At 42.5% G+C, this 15,729-nt stretch overlaps 1 protein-coding gene across 1 annotated transcript in view; it reads left to right on the plus strand.

The window, feature by feature from the left end:
- The window catches only part of TAF1B (TATA-box binding protein associated factor, RNA polymerase I subunit B), a 65,456-nt gene extending 49,952 nt beyond the window's left edge, over window positions 1–15,504 (plus strand). The window contains exons 13-15 of the mRNA XM_075269600.1: window positions 2,165–2,235; window positions 3,707–3,932; window positions 15,306–15,504. Of these exons, the coding sequence (XP_075125701.1) occupies window positions 2,165–2,235; window positions 3,707–3,932; window positions 15,306–15,504 (496 nt within the window). The remainder of the gene's footprint in view (window positions 1–2,164; window positions 2,236–3,706; window positions 3,933–15,305) is intronic.
- The last annotated feature ends 225 nt before the right edge of the window (window positions 15,505–15,729 follow it).

Here is a 15,729-nt window from a genome sequence, read left to right on the forward strand (position 1 = left end):
GCCCCTAGCGCTGAAAGATGGCGCTAACCAAAAATATGCAAAATTAATTTGTCATATTTTTTTGTTAAAGAGAAAATTTTTTGGAAATGGGGCTCAGAAAAAAGGAAACAATACTCACCTTCCCTATCGCCCTTCCAACCCCACGCATCCTGTTCTAGTGATGCCTGGATCTTTCCTCGTCTCTACTTCCTCCTGGTTCATCTTGACACACAGGAAATGCTGCTCAGCCAATCACTGGCTGAGGTGGTCACTGCTGAGTACTGTGATTGGCTGAGCAGTCCACTCCTATGTGAAGTGGAATCAGGAAGTAGAGACCAGCTGGGACATAGTCAGCATTGGAGGGGGAACAGCCAGGAATAGGTGACATGAATATTGCTTCTTCTATTTTCTTTTAACCCATTCTGGGCCCTTTATCTGAGATTTCTCCCTTTAATATATAAGGTAACACTCCACTTACGAAAAAAAACAACAACAAAAAAAACATACTGTCATTGTCACATTGTCCCCTAGACTTCAGATGAACAGCTGATACTTTAAATTCTCCAAATCTCTTTTTCAAGCCTCAATGCTTGGCGCTTTATTCACTGCTATGGGGAAGCGAGAATTCAGTCCCAAAAGCACCATAACGGTGAATATAGTTACATAGTAGATGAGATTGGATAAAGTCATTAGTCCATCAAGTCCAACCTATAACCCTACAATCCCTACAGTGCTGATCCAGGGGAAGGCAAAAAACCCCATGAGGCTTAGGTCAATTGCCCTATTTCAGGGGAAAAAATTCCTTCCCGACTCCAATCTGGCAATCAGTATAAAACCCTGGATCAATGTGTCCTTTAGGAAGACTTTCGGTCCCCATCCTCATAATCACCACAGAACCTGGCAACCATTTTCCCCCCTCCCCCAAGTGTACCCAACTACCACCGCTGTGTTACAGAGCATTCACAGAGGGAACTTGTCCAATTTGGAGACACTGATGTCATGAACAGAAAAAAGAATTTAAAACTTCACTTTTATTAATAAGTGAAAGAGATTGGGCAAAAAATGTATTTAAAAAAATGAGGGCAACACGGTGGCTCAGTGGTTAGCACTGTAGCCTTGCAGATCTGGAGTCCTGGGTTCGAATCCCGCCAGGAACAACAACCTCAAGGAGTTTGTATCTTCTCCCCGTGTTTGTGTGGATTTCCTCCCATTCTACAAAGACATACTGATAGGAAAAAAAAAAGTACATTGTGATCCCTATATGGAAAAATAAAAATAAATAAATCCAGGAACTCGCCGCATATGTTAGCAGTATATGTATGGATATAATTTGACCTAGCAGCAAGTGCGGAGGGGCTATATCCAGCGTATATGGATACAACCCTATACCTATAAATAAACTCAACTCCTTCATCCACAATTGAATGCACAACCTAACACCGAAATAGCCTCTAAGAACTGAATGAGCTGATGTAAAAATGTGAGGCCGGTGTCCCTCCTCCTTGCCCTGAGGCTACTGGCCTAATGCCATACCAACAGGGCTTAGAGGAGAGGTACTCGGCTGTCAGCTCAGTAGGAGGCCAAGTCAGCGCTGTTATCAGCATCATCTACAGAAACTGCAAGGATTTTTATTATACATTTTTTGCCCAAGATATCAATCTATTTTTTTTTTTTATTCTTTATTAATAAAAGTGAAGTTTTTAATTCTTTCTGTTCATGGCATCAGTGTCTCCAAATTGGACAAGTTCCCTTCTGTGAATACTATTTGAGTTTGGGGACTAATAATCGTTTGAGTCTGTGAATTGTGTTACAGAGCACAATACAAGGATAGACAACTTGGCTTTCTGTGGTATCGCAGTTCATTCTTATTCAAGTAAATTGAGTTGGCTGCAACACCAGGCACAACCTATAGACAGTAGCGGCACTGTTTCTGGTATTAAAAAACAAAAACATTTGTCCTGGATTTGAAAAACAAAGAGTCAAGTTCAGCAATTTTCTAGTAAACTGTGTTTTAAAGGAGTTTGCCCCAAAAAACAACTTATTGACGTATTGCCTATCCTCAGCATAGGGAATAAGAGGCTCTGTGCCTATGTGACCACTGCTTGATTCAGACAGGAATGGTGGAATCCCGTCCGTGCCAATCTGCATTTTATTTCCTATCTTTATGTTTTCCTTCTAATTTCAGATTTGCCTGGAGCAATGATATAGTAATGTCTTATACTCAGAAGTCCAGATCAAGGATTATGAAGAGAAAACGTAAGTGCAGATTGTTTGTAGTCAATGCAGTTTTATGGGGGTAATGCTTGTAGGATATATAGTGCTTGCTCTAGGCGGTGATGGGGATCTGTACACTATAAAGAAGGCTTTATTTATCGACAAACACTTACTAATATATGGCAGATGCTGTTCTGTCTGTTATTCTGAAGTGCTGTGATGTGTTCTTGTGTCAGTCAGAAAAGTCAGGCAGTATACTGTATATACATGAACTTCTTCCAGTTGTGGGAAGCAGCAACAAATCCCACTATATAGGTATATAGGTATACAGTGAGATGACAAAGACGGTATACTGTTATATAGCGGCCTACAAGACCCTCCACCACCCTAAATGAAGCCCTGTGAAACAATTGGCAAACCTTAGACATACACATCACTGTCTGTGCCAAACCTAGGCTCAAAATGTGATGTGAACAAGGCCGAAATCAGATCTTTGGGTATTCAGCTGATCTGTTTTGGGCACTACTGTATCCAACACAGTGCCATACATAATATGGGGCTGTACTAGGTTAGCCAAGTTACATGGGCAAGCATGTGGCATTGTTTGGGTAGTGCAGTGTAGGGCCTGTGCTGGCATTGGCTTAGACCCCCTCTGTCCTGTTGATTATGGAAGTCTCCAGGGTCCTAGTGCTATTAATCGCGTACAACTGGGTGCAGCACACTGACAATGGTGGTAGTCAGTGGCACATGTATTGTATGGGTTTGGAGGTACTGTTTAAACATGACCATCTCCCCTCTATGATTGTACATTCAGAGATAGCTGATCACTGATAGCTCCGCCTCCTTGACTACCTAACATAGAGCAGAGATTTCACTGGATAAATGACAAGTTATTCTGAATCTTTTTCCACAAACCTATACATCAATCTGCTCAGCCCCCCTTTCTCTATAACATGCCGCCTGCAGATTAGATTGCATTTTACATATGACAGGTTCCCTTTAAATGCAATGTAAAGAGAACCTAATTCTGGGCTTTCTCCATATGCTTCATCTGTTTCTCCATATACTTCAACTGTTACAAAACTACAACTCCCTGCAAGCCCTGTCTGCAGCTATAAGGGCCAGGGGTGTAACATCAATCTCCTGGGCCCCAATGCAAAATCTGCAATGGAGTAAGTCACTTGGGGAGTCCTTTAGGGCCTGGTACCCCTCTATAGTGATGCCACTGATCAGGACCTGTGGTTTTGCAACAGTTGGACACCACCATTCTAGATGATGAAACGGTGCCCCTCTTGTTTCTGGACAGAGGCTGGTATTGCACTACTGTGGCTAGACGGGGTTGGGCCTCGCCTATAGAGAATGGATCCAATGTTTGTTTTTGGTTTGCAGGTAATTTTTCACACATCCGTCTAGAACATAGAGATTACTGTCACCCGGGCATAACAAGGGGCAGATATCTGTAATAATTGGGCTGCTGTCTCATGAATGGCATCTTTTGTTTGTGTCCACACAGGGATGGCAAAGAACCTGCAGAATCAGTTTAGCAAGCTGGCTGGGGCTGCACCTGACGCTGGCAATCGGGGCCCGTCAAGTTTCGTGTTTAACTGGCAAGAGCAGAACACAAGCACAATCTGTTTTCATGGTCACAGCCTGGAGGGAATTGCGCAAAAAGACAAAAAACAGCTCCCCAACTGGAGGAAGAATTACTGGCTGAACTCCGTGAAAAAATGCACTAATGTGTAAGACCTTCATAGAATGAATACCTAGTAATTGTTATCATTGGCAGATGGCATTCCTGAAGGAAATGAGGGCAGTTTATTAGCGCCCATAGCCCCTGGAATAATGGTTTATTGTCCGTTTTAGTATCATGCGGGTCTTTGGTATAACTGTGGGACCACAAGTCTCAGAATGATATGTCAGCAGTGGGGAGGACAGATACATGCAAAGCAGACAGAGCGTCATCTGTAACCTTACAACAGTGACGCAGTGGCTAAACTAATGTGAAACAGACTACTAAAGGGGTACATAGGGTTTCCTCCCGCCATGAGCCACAGCAACAAGTGTAGTGTAGTGGAGCCAAACCATTCATGTACAGTATTATGTGACCAGCCATTCATTTGAGTGACTGCTAAGTATGGCCCAATTTACATTAAAGGGGTTGTCCGGGATAAATTAAAACTTTACCCCTAAGCTAAACCCCCTCCCCCCCTTGACTTCTAATTTACGCCCTTTAAAAAAAAATTATATTTTTTTTCTGATTTCTTGGTGACGTTCTGTTGTGACAAGAAGCCACCAACACTCCTTTCCCCAGCACTCTCATACTCACCAACACTCACTTTTTCTTCTTCAGCTGGTCGTTGCATCCTTTACAAGGAGCCAGCAGCGCCTGCGCAACCGAACAGCGGCAGAAGCAAAAAGAAGCGGCCTTCTATTGCGCATGTGCGGCTTCTGCCAGAGTTCTATTGCACAGGCGCCAGTTCTCGATTCCAGATGAAGAGGCAGAAGTGAGGACAGCAGCACCTCAAAGTCTGATGGGGTGGGAAGGGGGTGGGGGACCGAAGTAGGTAGATAGGGCTTTTGTAGTTCACGGGCTAGCTAGGGAAACGGGGGGAGGGATTTTGAGGGGGGATCTGAGTGAACTGCAATGCATCATGGTAGCTGTAGGCTAAGACAGCAGGATGCTATGGGTGTAAACAAACACAGGGGGCACCAGAGAAACCCAGAAATTACTCAAAACACTGCTAAAGGTATTAGGGTGCACTTATTAACCCATTGATAGCACTAACAGACCTTTTTATTTTTATTTTTTAATTTTGCCTGGAAAACCCCCTTAAGTTTTCTATACCCCTGTATAGCGGGATACATCACCCATAGGCTCCATTTGTTTAAAAAATGGGTACTGTGCTGTATATATGTGTGTGTATATATATATATATATATATATATATATATATATATAATTTTTATTTTTTTTACTTTTATACTTTAATAATCGATTTTTTTGCAGTATACAGACTCTCTTTTGGTTTCCATGTCTGGTATAAGGGGAGACCTATGGACTCCATTGTGTGTGACTAGGTCTTATACATTTTGTTCTCTATGTTCTGTCCATCTGTATTCTGCAAATCTGGAACGTTCCCTTTTCCCTGTTGCTTGGATCTGTTCATGTTGTTGCTGAATATGGGAGAATGGCTCTTCTAGGTGGACTTTACAATGGGTGAGGAATCGGTCATAGAATCCCGCAGCAAGATCATCCTGCACAAGTCTCTACTTCCCATTGAATACTATAAGGGGCAGATTCAGGACCGAATTTGTCATTGATTTTGAAATTGAATCCACCTCAAATTCAGCTCCAAATTATGCTGTCAACATACCCTTAAAGGGAGCCTGTCAGCATGAAAATTGGTGTCAAACGAATACAAAAAAAGAAGCGAGATTCTCATTCTTCAGGCTGAGTCTCCTCAAGACACTCCCTACTCCGGACTAGGCCCATTCATTGGGCCTAATCTAGAGCGGCATGCATGGTTGGATGCCGGTGCAGTGCATCGGCTTTTAGTCGCGGCTACCTGGCTACCTCCGCCTCAGTTTCCGGTCCAAAAAACCCGGTGTGAACTTACCCTAAAGGCCTCCTTGTGAATGAAGCGTCAGTGCGCTTGAATGACTGGTGCTCCATTCACTTCTATAGGGCTGCCGGGTATGTAATCTCCGGCAGCACCCACAGCCCCATAAAAGTTAATGGAGCACAAGCGCCGCACTAGTGCTCCATTCACAAGGAGGCGGAGCAGCAACCTGAACCAATGATGAGAGAGGAGGTGTGTCTCAGACTACCTCAGACTCGCTGTAGGCACTGTAGCTAGACTGTAGTCACAGATCACAGCTCTGTCCTAACAACTCTGAACCTAAAAGCAGCCAAGGAGCAACGTCTGAGGAAAAATAAAGCCAGTAATCCTATCCTGGAGGTGCTGAGCTCCAGACTGGACAGTCACTATAAGCTTGAGTCATCCCCTTGCTTTACACTTCCACAATGTGCAGTTATTTCCCAAGACTCTAGCAATGCTATACTTTATAAATAACAGCAGTAACCTGATTGCAGATAGGATTTTTATCGCCAGTCCCTCTTATGTTACATCCCTCATTATCTAGTGACATGTGCAACGTATCATTACCGGGAATTCGTTTGTTCGCTGCCATTGTCTTGATTTAATGCATCAATTCATTAAGAAAATGACGATATTCAGGCGTCCCTGCTGTTCTCAGGCTCCTGCGTGAGGGGGACTTTGGTCATGTCGTGTAATCTAGACCAGCTTCTTTCTGGGGCATCATTTTCACCCTTCTTGACACGAAACACCCCTGTGTATGGGTTACATTACAGTGTGAGCCCTATCTAAGAATGGCATTGAATTGTGGGATTAAAACTAGAATGCAGAGGCCTGGGTGCTGCGTGTCACAATGGAGGCCCAGACACTGTTACAGGCTGCAGATTAATTTCCATCTTCAGGACAAGCCACAGATTTTTTTATTTTTTGCACAAAGGCAAAGTTTGTGTCATGCAAACGGGTAGTCGAGTTATGAAGAATAAACAAAGCCTCAGCCGACGATGGACGCCAAGACAAATAAGGAAAATGAAAAAGCATCAGTATTCCAGATTTTTTTTTTTTCTGCTGTATGTCATTTATGCTTAGAAAATATACAGGGCTCCTTTTTTCCCCGCTAACAAAAGGTGTTGTGTTCAGGTTGTGCACTTGTTTTGATTTCCTGTCCCTCCATTTCACGCCCATTCCTGCTGGATTTCCAGGTAAGCTCAGTGTCAGGTGCGTATGGATTATGGAGTGAGCTTTGAGAACAGAGAAACTTTTTGGTTTTGTATATTAACCTGTTCCATGTCCCCAAACTGCCTTTCCATTTAGGATTCAGGAGTGAATCTGCACCCCGCACCGTTTTGGTGCCAGGTCACATATACAGACCATGCAACAGGGAGGGAGAAAAGCTTGGTGGCATTATAATTAGTGTTGAGCGAATAGTATTCGTCGAATACCTCGCTCCCATAGGAATGCGTGTTAGCGGCTGGCAAATATTCACTGCGCGTAATCCCTTGCTGTTCGGCCGCTTACACGCATTCCTATGGGAGTGAGGTATTCGACGAATACTATTCGCTCAACACTAATTATAATGTAAAGTTGTCCCATAAGAAACAAGCCCTTCACATACTGTAACTCCATTTACAGGAAAATCAAAAAGTTATGGCTCTCAGAAAACAAATTATTTTGAAGCGTTTTTATTGTGCACATAAAATATAAAAAAAACTATTTATATTGGGTGTCGGGATAACCGGCTTCACACCTGCCTCCGTTCTCCACTTTGCAGGTTTCCGTCTTCTGCTCGAGAAACTTGATAGGAGACAGAAACCGGCAGTCAGTTTTCAAACCCATTCATTTGAATGGATTTGCAAAGTGTCCACCTGGGAGCATCTTCTGCCTCTCTACGGCGAAAACGGGGTTTTTTTAATCGGATACAAAGTCAGACGTGCAGGACTTTGTGTCCAGTTAAAAAACAAACGGTTTTGCTGCAGCAACCAGAAGATGCTCATGGGCGGACACTGGCTGCCGGGTTGTGGACCCGCCCTAACAGGTTATTTATGCTGCATGGAGAGCAACACAAAATTTAGAACGCAGAAAACAATGGCGGAATTATTTCTTTCCTATTCCACCCCAGAAAGAATTGATATAAAATGTAATCAAAATGGTGCTATTGAAAAATACAACCCATCCTACAAAAAACAAGCCTTAATACAACTCTATTGGCAATAAAAATGTTATTTTGAGGGTCATACAAACATTTTATGACCAAGCTCTCCAAGATTTTGGAGCCTGCTTTCTACACTCTAGTTGACATTTGACTAAAGCTGACAACTATTCCTCCTTCAACTGGTCTTATTCCCCAAAACAGATGGACACTTGGCTCACTTGTGCATATATTAGTTGAATGCTGATCTAACCTGCCGACTTAGCCAAAATTAACCAACCATCTAATGTATATAGGGTATCCAAACTGTCCCGCAATGGAAGATTCAGGGAAAGAAAGGTTGGGCATGTTGAACTCCAACATGTCCGATCCTTTGTCCAAATGAAGATAAGCCACTGCCAGAAGTGTCTGCAGCAGCTCTCCATACTGACAACTTATGCATGCAGTATGGAGAGCTGCTGCATACACTTCTGGCAGTGGCTTATCTTCATTTGGACAAAGGATTGGACATGTTGGAGTTCAACATGCCCAACCTTTCTTTCCCTGAATCTTCCATTGCGGGACAGTTTGGATACCCTATATACATTAGATGGTTGGTTAATTTTGGCTAAGTCGGCAGGTTAGATCAGCATTCAACTAATGTATAAGTCCACCTTAAAGGGGTTGCCTCATTATCATCATAGCCTCGGCCTTTTATGACTGCTCCTTTGCTTTTACTACTTCTGCATTGAAGGGGCATGATATCTCATGTTACCTATTCTATTTCTCTCCCAGTTTATCAAATCGGGCCATATACGGTAGTTAACTTAACATTTTTGTATACATAGGAATTTTATATATAATTTTTTTTTTTTTTAAATCTTCAAAAACTGGAACAAAATATATGTAGCTCCATTCGAGTACTGCTACAGCACCTCCTATGTGAGCACAGGCTGACAATGCTAATTCAGGTTCTCGCTCTTCTAATGGCTGAAGACTAGTCCGACTGGACAGTTTACAAGTTTAGACGACCAAATAATAAGGTTTATCTCAGGACACTTTTCTTCTATACTTGTTTAAACAACTTTTACTTGATAGCGCGGAGAGCGAACGTGCCGACTGGAAATGCAGCTTAAACCAGAACTACTGGACTGATGACCGATGGCTTATTATGATGCAGTGGAAGTCCTGAAAAATGCAGGTTACATAGTTATTGCCAAAAATGCAACGCATATGCTTGCCAATTTTTTTTTTTTTTTTTTGTCATATTCGACATCAAGTTACTATACAAGCCTGTAGCCATAGATGTGCAATGCTTCTTCACTTCCAATAGGAATGTGTTGTATGGCAGAAAGAACAAGGCACCAGTGCTTCCATTCCTGATGGCTCTGTTAAGTCTCCCTTTTAGTGGATAGAATGATGGGCCAAACGCTATTTAGTACACGGACACCTACAGGGTTGTCAACTTTTTTTCCCCGCTAGGTTCACACTATCGCCGGGTGTCCATTGTGCTGGTCCGTCAGAGGAACAAAAAAATGGACAGCTTAAATAGTAGCCCAAGGTACCCCATTGACTTGCTTAAAGGACTTTTTCACCCACTAAGCAAGTGAAGCCAGCCTCAGCTAAGCACAGACCACCGAAATATGTTTCCATTGGCATAACCCATTAGAATATTCCCACCCTTGCATGCTGGGTGGTACAGTTGCCTTGGCACACCGACCAGACTCTTTTGTTGTCTACATCACAAGGACTACCCAAGAGCCCTCTCTTTTCCCCAAGTGTCTGTGAGTTTTTGGCTGGTCCTTGGTCAATTCTCCCCGGGATTCTTTTACACAAGCCAAAAGATATTGCGCTTCTCCACTGACACTTGTTGTTTTGCAGGGTTTGCATATCTTGCTATTATTAGAAGTTTACAGTAGTTACTATTTCATGTATCCCGCCCTTTATCGATGCCGATGTTCGGCGTGACCATAGGGTGTTATTGTCGCAATGTCAGATGTCAGGCTTTACCTGTTTGTCTGAATTCTCTAGAGAAGCCATTAAAGTTAAAAGTCCAAAGACTAGGACATGACTTACTGCTATGGGCCCCACTGCTTGTTATTACAGCTTCTTAACTCCTTCTTGCCGCAGGCGGTTTACATTTTTGACTTCCCACCTTCCAAAGGCCGTAACTTTTTTTTTTAAAAAAAAAATTCCAGTCACAGAGCCGTACGAGACCTTAATATTTGTGGGACACATTATACTTCGTATTGGTACCATTTAATATTCTGGGAATCTGTAAAAAAAAAATCTGAATGGGGTGGAATTGGAGAAAAACTGCATTTATGTGACTTTCTTACTGGCTTTGTATTTATTGTATTCACTGTGTGGTCAAAATGATATGTCACTTGTATTTTACGGGTCAGTACAATTCTGGGGATACCAAATTTATATAGATTTTTTTTATTTATTTTTTTCTTAAGTTGCCATATTCTGACCCCTGTAACTTTTTTTATATTTTCATGTGTCTTTTTTATTTTTATTTTTTTGCAGAGCCAGGTGAATTTTTTTATTTGTATTCAAAAAAACAGAGGTTTGGCTCTTTTGATTTTTTTGCTCCTGCGATGGCATTCACTGTATGGGAAAAATGGACATTTGTAGGCCAGATGTTTTGGGACAGGATAGGGAGATCTAATATGTATGTGATTAACTTTAAGTACTTTTATTGACAGGTGATTTGAATTTTTAGTTCTGTATTTATTTATTTCCTTTATTTTTTTTCACTGTAATTTTTAGACCCCCTGGCGGTCTGATCACTAATACGATGCATTACAATGCCAATGCAGTGCTAAATGGCAGTACTTTTATTACAGGCTGCAAACATTCAAGGGTGGACTTACACTGTAAAGGGGTACCGTATATACTCAAGTATAAGCCGACCCGAATATAAGCCGAAACCCCTAATTTTACCACAAAAAACTGGGAAAACTTATTGACTCGAGTATAAGCCGAGGGGGGGGAAATGCAGCAGCTACTAGAAAATTTCAAAAGTTAAAATGGTCGGAGTTTTTGGGTGCAGTAGTTGCTAGGGAAGGGGAAGGGATGTTTTGGTTGTCTGTCTGCCCCTTCCCTGAGCTTGAGGACTGAGTTTTTTTTTTCCCCCACCTGGATTTCAGTCTGGCTGAATATAGGGGATCTGCAGTGCTCCTATTAACCCCTTCCTGATGGAACAGGAGCATTGCAGGTACCCTATATTCAGTAGACCGGGCACTGTCAGACACAGGGATACCTAATGTGTTTGTGTTTCACAGCCATTTTCTACTTTTTATATGTATTCTAGGGAAAGGAGGGATTTACAACTTTTATTTACCGTATATACTCGAGTATAAGCCAAATTTTTCAGCACAGTTTTTGTGCTGAAAAAGCCCCCCTCGGCTTATACTCGAGTCAAGCAAAAACAAAAGCTGTGCTGAAAAATTCAGCTTATATTCGAGTATATACGGTAATTCTACAAAAAGTATTTATCATCTATCCATAGAATAGGGAATAAATAGCTGATCGTGAGGGTCAGGCAGCTGAGAATGGGTGGTGTTCTCCTCCCATTGTGAATGCAGGATGGGAGCCATCTGTGCTCCCACTCACTTCAAAGGGAGTGCCAGAGATGACTGAAGTATAGTATTCTACTATCTCTGGCACTTCCATTGAAATCACTAGGTGCACTGTTGTGTCCTGTCTTGCATGGGCAAGACTACATTCAGTATAAATTCACAACCTTCAGATCGGTGGGATCTCAGCGGCCAGACCCCCCATGATTGGCAATCTATCCTCTATTTATGATTAGAGTATAATCTCATTTTGTAGCATAACCGCTTTAAAATGATGCCCCACGTTGCAGGTTTTGCTGCTGTTTTTTGAGCTAAAGCCAGGAATGGTTATAAGGAACGGGAAATATATAGTAAATTCTTATACTACTTCCCTCTGCTCAATCTACTCCTGGCTGTAGGTAACATAAAAATAACAAAAATAAATATAAAATAAAAATAACATAAAATAACAAAACGCAGCAAAATCTGCGCAAAAAAAGAGCTTTTTTTGCAATGTGGGGCTTCGGCCTTAGGAGGTTTATCTTTGCTCTTACAGCTGTATTACATGTCAGTGGTATGTACTATTCTAAACATACCTGATAACAACACTACTAATGCGTTTCTCTTCCACCATCATAAATTTTACTGGAATTGTTTGTGGGTCATAATTCTCGTCAATTGGCTTAGATTGACCTCATCCTATAAAGCCAATAAATAGAATATAGTCAAACTAAAAGTGAAAGACCAACCGTATCCTTGCACATGTAGCAACAGGTCACTGATACAATCTCGTCCTTTGCATCTAACGGCATTGATCGGTGAAATCCTGTTACTCATCTGTTGTGTGTAGACGTAACCTACCAGCTAATGCCAAGTATGCCGGTGATTTCTACAAACCTGCTTGGTAATAGCTACTAGCTTTGTCTTTCCCGTGTTTTTTCTCTTTTGTGTGTCATTACACATCTACCGTGACACTGTTGGTTGAAGAAGTGTAAACACAGTTTTGTGTTACAGCGCCTTTGTTGTGTAGGTAAATTCTTCTGCATGAGGAGGAACCTTCCAGCACTTGGTGAAAGCTGATGCCTCCAAGGATCACGGCTTGTGTTTGGTGCACACCCACCGCTCTCTGGCAGCCTCATCTCATCTTGATTTCTCTACTGGTGTACGACTGGCGAAATACTTAAAGGGAGTCTGTCACCAGATCCCAGCATATTAACATAGCCCTGCAGATAGATAGGTTAGCGTCACCAGATCTCAGCATATTAACCCAGCCCTGCAGATAGATAGGTTAGGGGTCACCAGATCCCAGCATATCAACCCAGCCCTGCAGATAGATAGGTTAGCGTCACCAGATCCCAGCATATTAACCCAACCCTGCAGATAGATAGGTTAGTGTCACCAGAACCAGCATATTAACCCAACCCTGCAGATAGATAGGTTAGGGGTCACCAGAACCAGCATATTAACCCAGCCCTGCAGATAGATAGGTTAGCATCACCAGATCCCAGCATATTAACCCAACCCTGCAGATAGATAGGTTAGTGTCACCAGAACCAGCATATTAACCCAGCCCTGCAGATAGATAGGTTAGCGTCACCAGATCCCAGCATATTAACCCAGCCCTGCAGATAGGTTAGTGTCACCAGAACCAGCATATTAACCCAGCCCTGCAGATAGATAGGTTAGTGTCACCAGAACCAGCATATCACCCCAGCCCTGCAGATAGATAGGTTAGTGTCACCAGAACCAGCATATTAACCCAGCCCTGAAGATAGATAGGTTAGTGTCACCAGGTCCCATCATATTAACCGAGCTCTGCAGATAGATAGGTTAGTGTCATCAGAACCAGCATATTAACCCAGCCCTGCAGATAGATAGGTTAGTGTCACCAGAACCAGCATATTAACCCAGCCCTGCCGATAGATAGGTTAGTGTCACCAGATCCAGCATATCATCCCAGCCCTGCAGATGACCCTAACCTATCTATCTGCAGGGCTGGGGTGATATGCTGGTTCTGGTGACACTAACCTATGTACAGGGCTGGGGTGACATGCTGGTTCTGGTGACACTAACCTATCTATCCGCAGTGCTGGATTGATATGCTGGGTACCACCCATCTACAACTTGTCCTCTATTCTACACTACAAAATGACCCTAGACAATCTTATGGCAGTCCCATGGACATATGATATACAGCATTGCTTCTATTGGAAGACTATCTCTCTAATATAAACTCTACGATAGGCCTTTCGTCTTATTGGGAACCCTTTGGGTATAGAATACAGGAAAAAATACAACCAACCATGATCAAGACCTTATGCATACTTATATATAGAGAGAGAATCTTCTTGTAGAAAATCACTCCTCAAAAACACATCTTTCTCTTGAAATTTAATGGTCTTGTAAAGAATTTTTACTGTATGAGCCCAAACGGCCCTTCTAGTTGTCCAAGGTAATTTACTGCTTATGGTTACAAAGCCGCCCGTGCCTTTTGTTGTCTTTCAGGCTCTAGAAAAGACAGATAAAAGACATTGATGGTTGGCTTGGTTGCTATGGATCACTATGTTAGTAAATATCCCTCGCTGAGTTTCTTGTATGTTACATGAAGGTACAAGCGGCATTGAATAGACAGGTATAGCGAGTATCTGTAGTGGAGCCAGGCTATTATGTACTTGGAGCCAAACGTCCCGCTCTTCAGGAGTCTCATCACCATCTCAATGACTACACAGGTTGCTTCTCCAGGGCTAACAACAAAGAACAGAGAGTAGCCATTCACATTCAGTGGGAAACAAGTAACCCTGTAGACAAATTAACATAAAGCTGTCCATTTACTTTAGAGGCATGAATGCTTTATACGGGAGAGCACCCACGTGCCTTAAGAACATTGCCCACCTTTGTATTCCCTGACTTCTGGCACTGTGCAAGAGTTGGCTGGTCCTGCTGGAATCGCCGGTGTAGCCATCATCCATCTAATGTATATGGCCAGCTTTATTCTTCGTAACCAGCTGGTACTTCTAGCTCTTCTTAGTGTCCAGTAGTTGGGGAGCGTTAAACACCTCTTTTTTTTCCACATCTCTACCTCCCATTGCAAACAATGGGTGTAATCTGGCCCAGATTCGGGGATCTGTCCCCAAGTCTGCAGCAAATTCCGCCACATAAGTGTCGAGCTTCACCATGAGACAAACATTTGGTGCCAATCAAAATCTGTAGACCAAAAACAACTTGCATCGTGTGAGGAACAAATATTTGGCACGTGCATCAAAAACCTTACAACTTACTGCCGATAATAAGCAGACACAACGCATCTGTTTGTTATTGAGGAGACCAATATGTGGTGCACAATGGGAACTCATGGTAAAGAAGTTTACTTCATTTTAAACTTGGCCGACGTTGCACAGGAAAATTTGGGCCATATGGTTCTTTTCTGTTCCATAAATGTATCTTGAGGTTAGACCTTTCGAAACCTCGCCCATTCTGGGGCATTTTTTTCAAAGGTGTTGAGCCTATCGAATTTCTGGTGCCCACTATTCATAAACATGTCATATATGCCGTGCACCACAAATTTTGGCGCAAATGTAGACAGAAAATTGTCGAACTTGTATTAATAAATATGCCGCATTGAATGTGAAACCTAAAAATATATCCCGAGACTTATCTGTGCCCATTGGAGGATCAAAATCCTCTTCAACTTTGGGTAGGTCATCAATATATTAGTCCTGTAAGTGTCCTCCCCGCAAGGCGTTGTAGATGGCGGCCTCCATGTCAAACCGATCTGTGCAAGGTCATGAAGTTCTAACCAGTTTTTCTTCATTTCTTCTTTTCTGACAGTTTTTGTAAACACTGGAGACACTATGATGAGTCTCAATTCCCGAGCAGCTATCGCTTTGTCATATCTCTATTCGCCCTGGTCTTGAGAGTTGAACCCTGTCTCATCCATTATGAAGTCTCCTTGGTGGAGGGAAAACTTTTCAAAGAGAAGCCAACGAAGAAGAAAAGGAAATCAACACGTAGGAAGAAAACGCTTTGATATGGAGATATCACTTTGTACAAGAAAATGGGGTATATTTGCCATAGAGTCAGCCTGTGCTGCTGCCAAGGAGCCCCGATTGTGGCTCGGGGGTCCTACAATGTAGGCAAACATTGGCATAAGAAAATAAAGGTTTATGGAAGGGAGATTGTGAAGGACCAAGTTTTTTTGAAGAGATGTAACCAGTGCAAGATGTGGGACTCATTTTTATCTTATATTGGGCCC

The sequence above is a fragment of the Leptodactylus fuscus genome, chromosome 3 (assembly GCF_031893055.1).
Source record: "Leptodactylus fuscus isolate aLepFus1 chromosome 3, aLepFus1.hap2, whole genome shotgun sequence".
NCBI classification, from domain to species: domain Eukaryota; kingdom Metazoa; phylum Chordata; class Amphibia; order Anura; family Leptodactylidae; genus Leptodactylus; species Leptodactylus fuscus.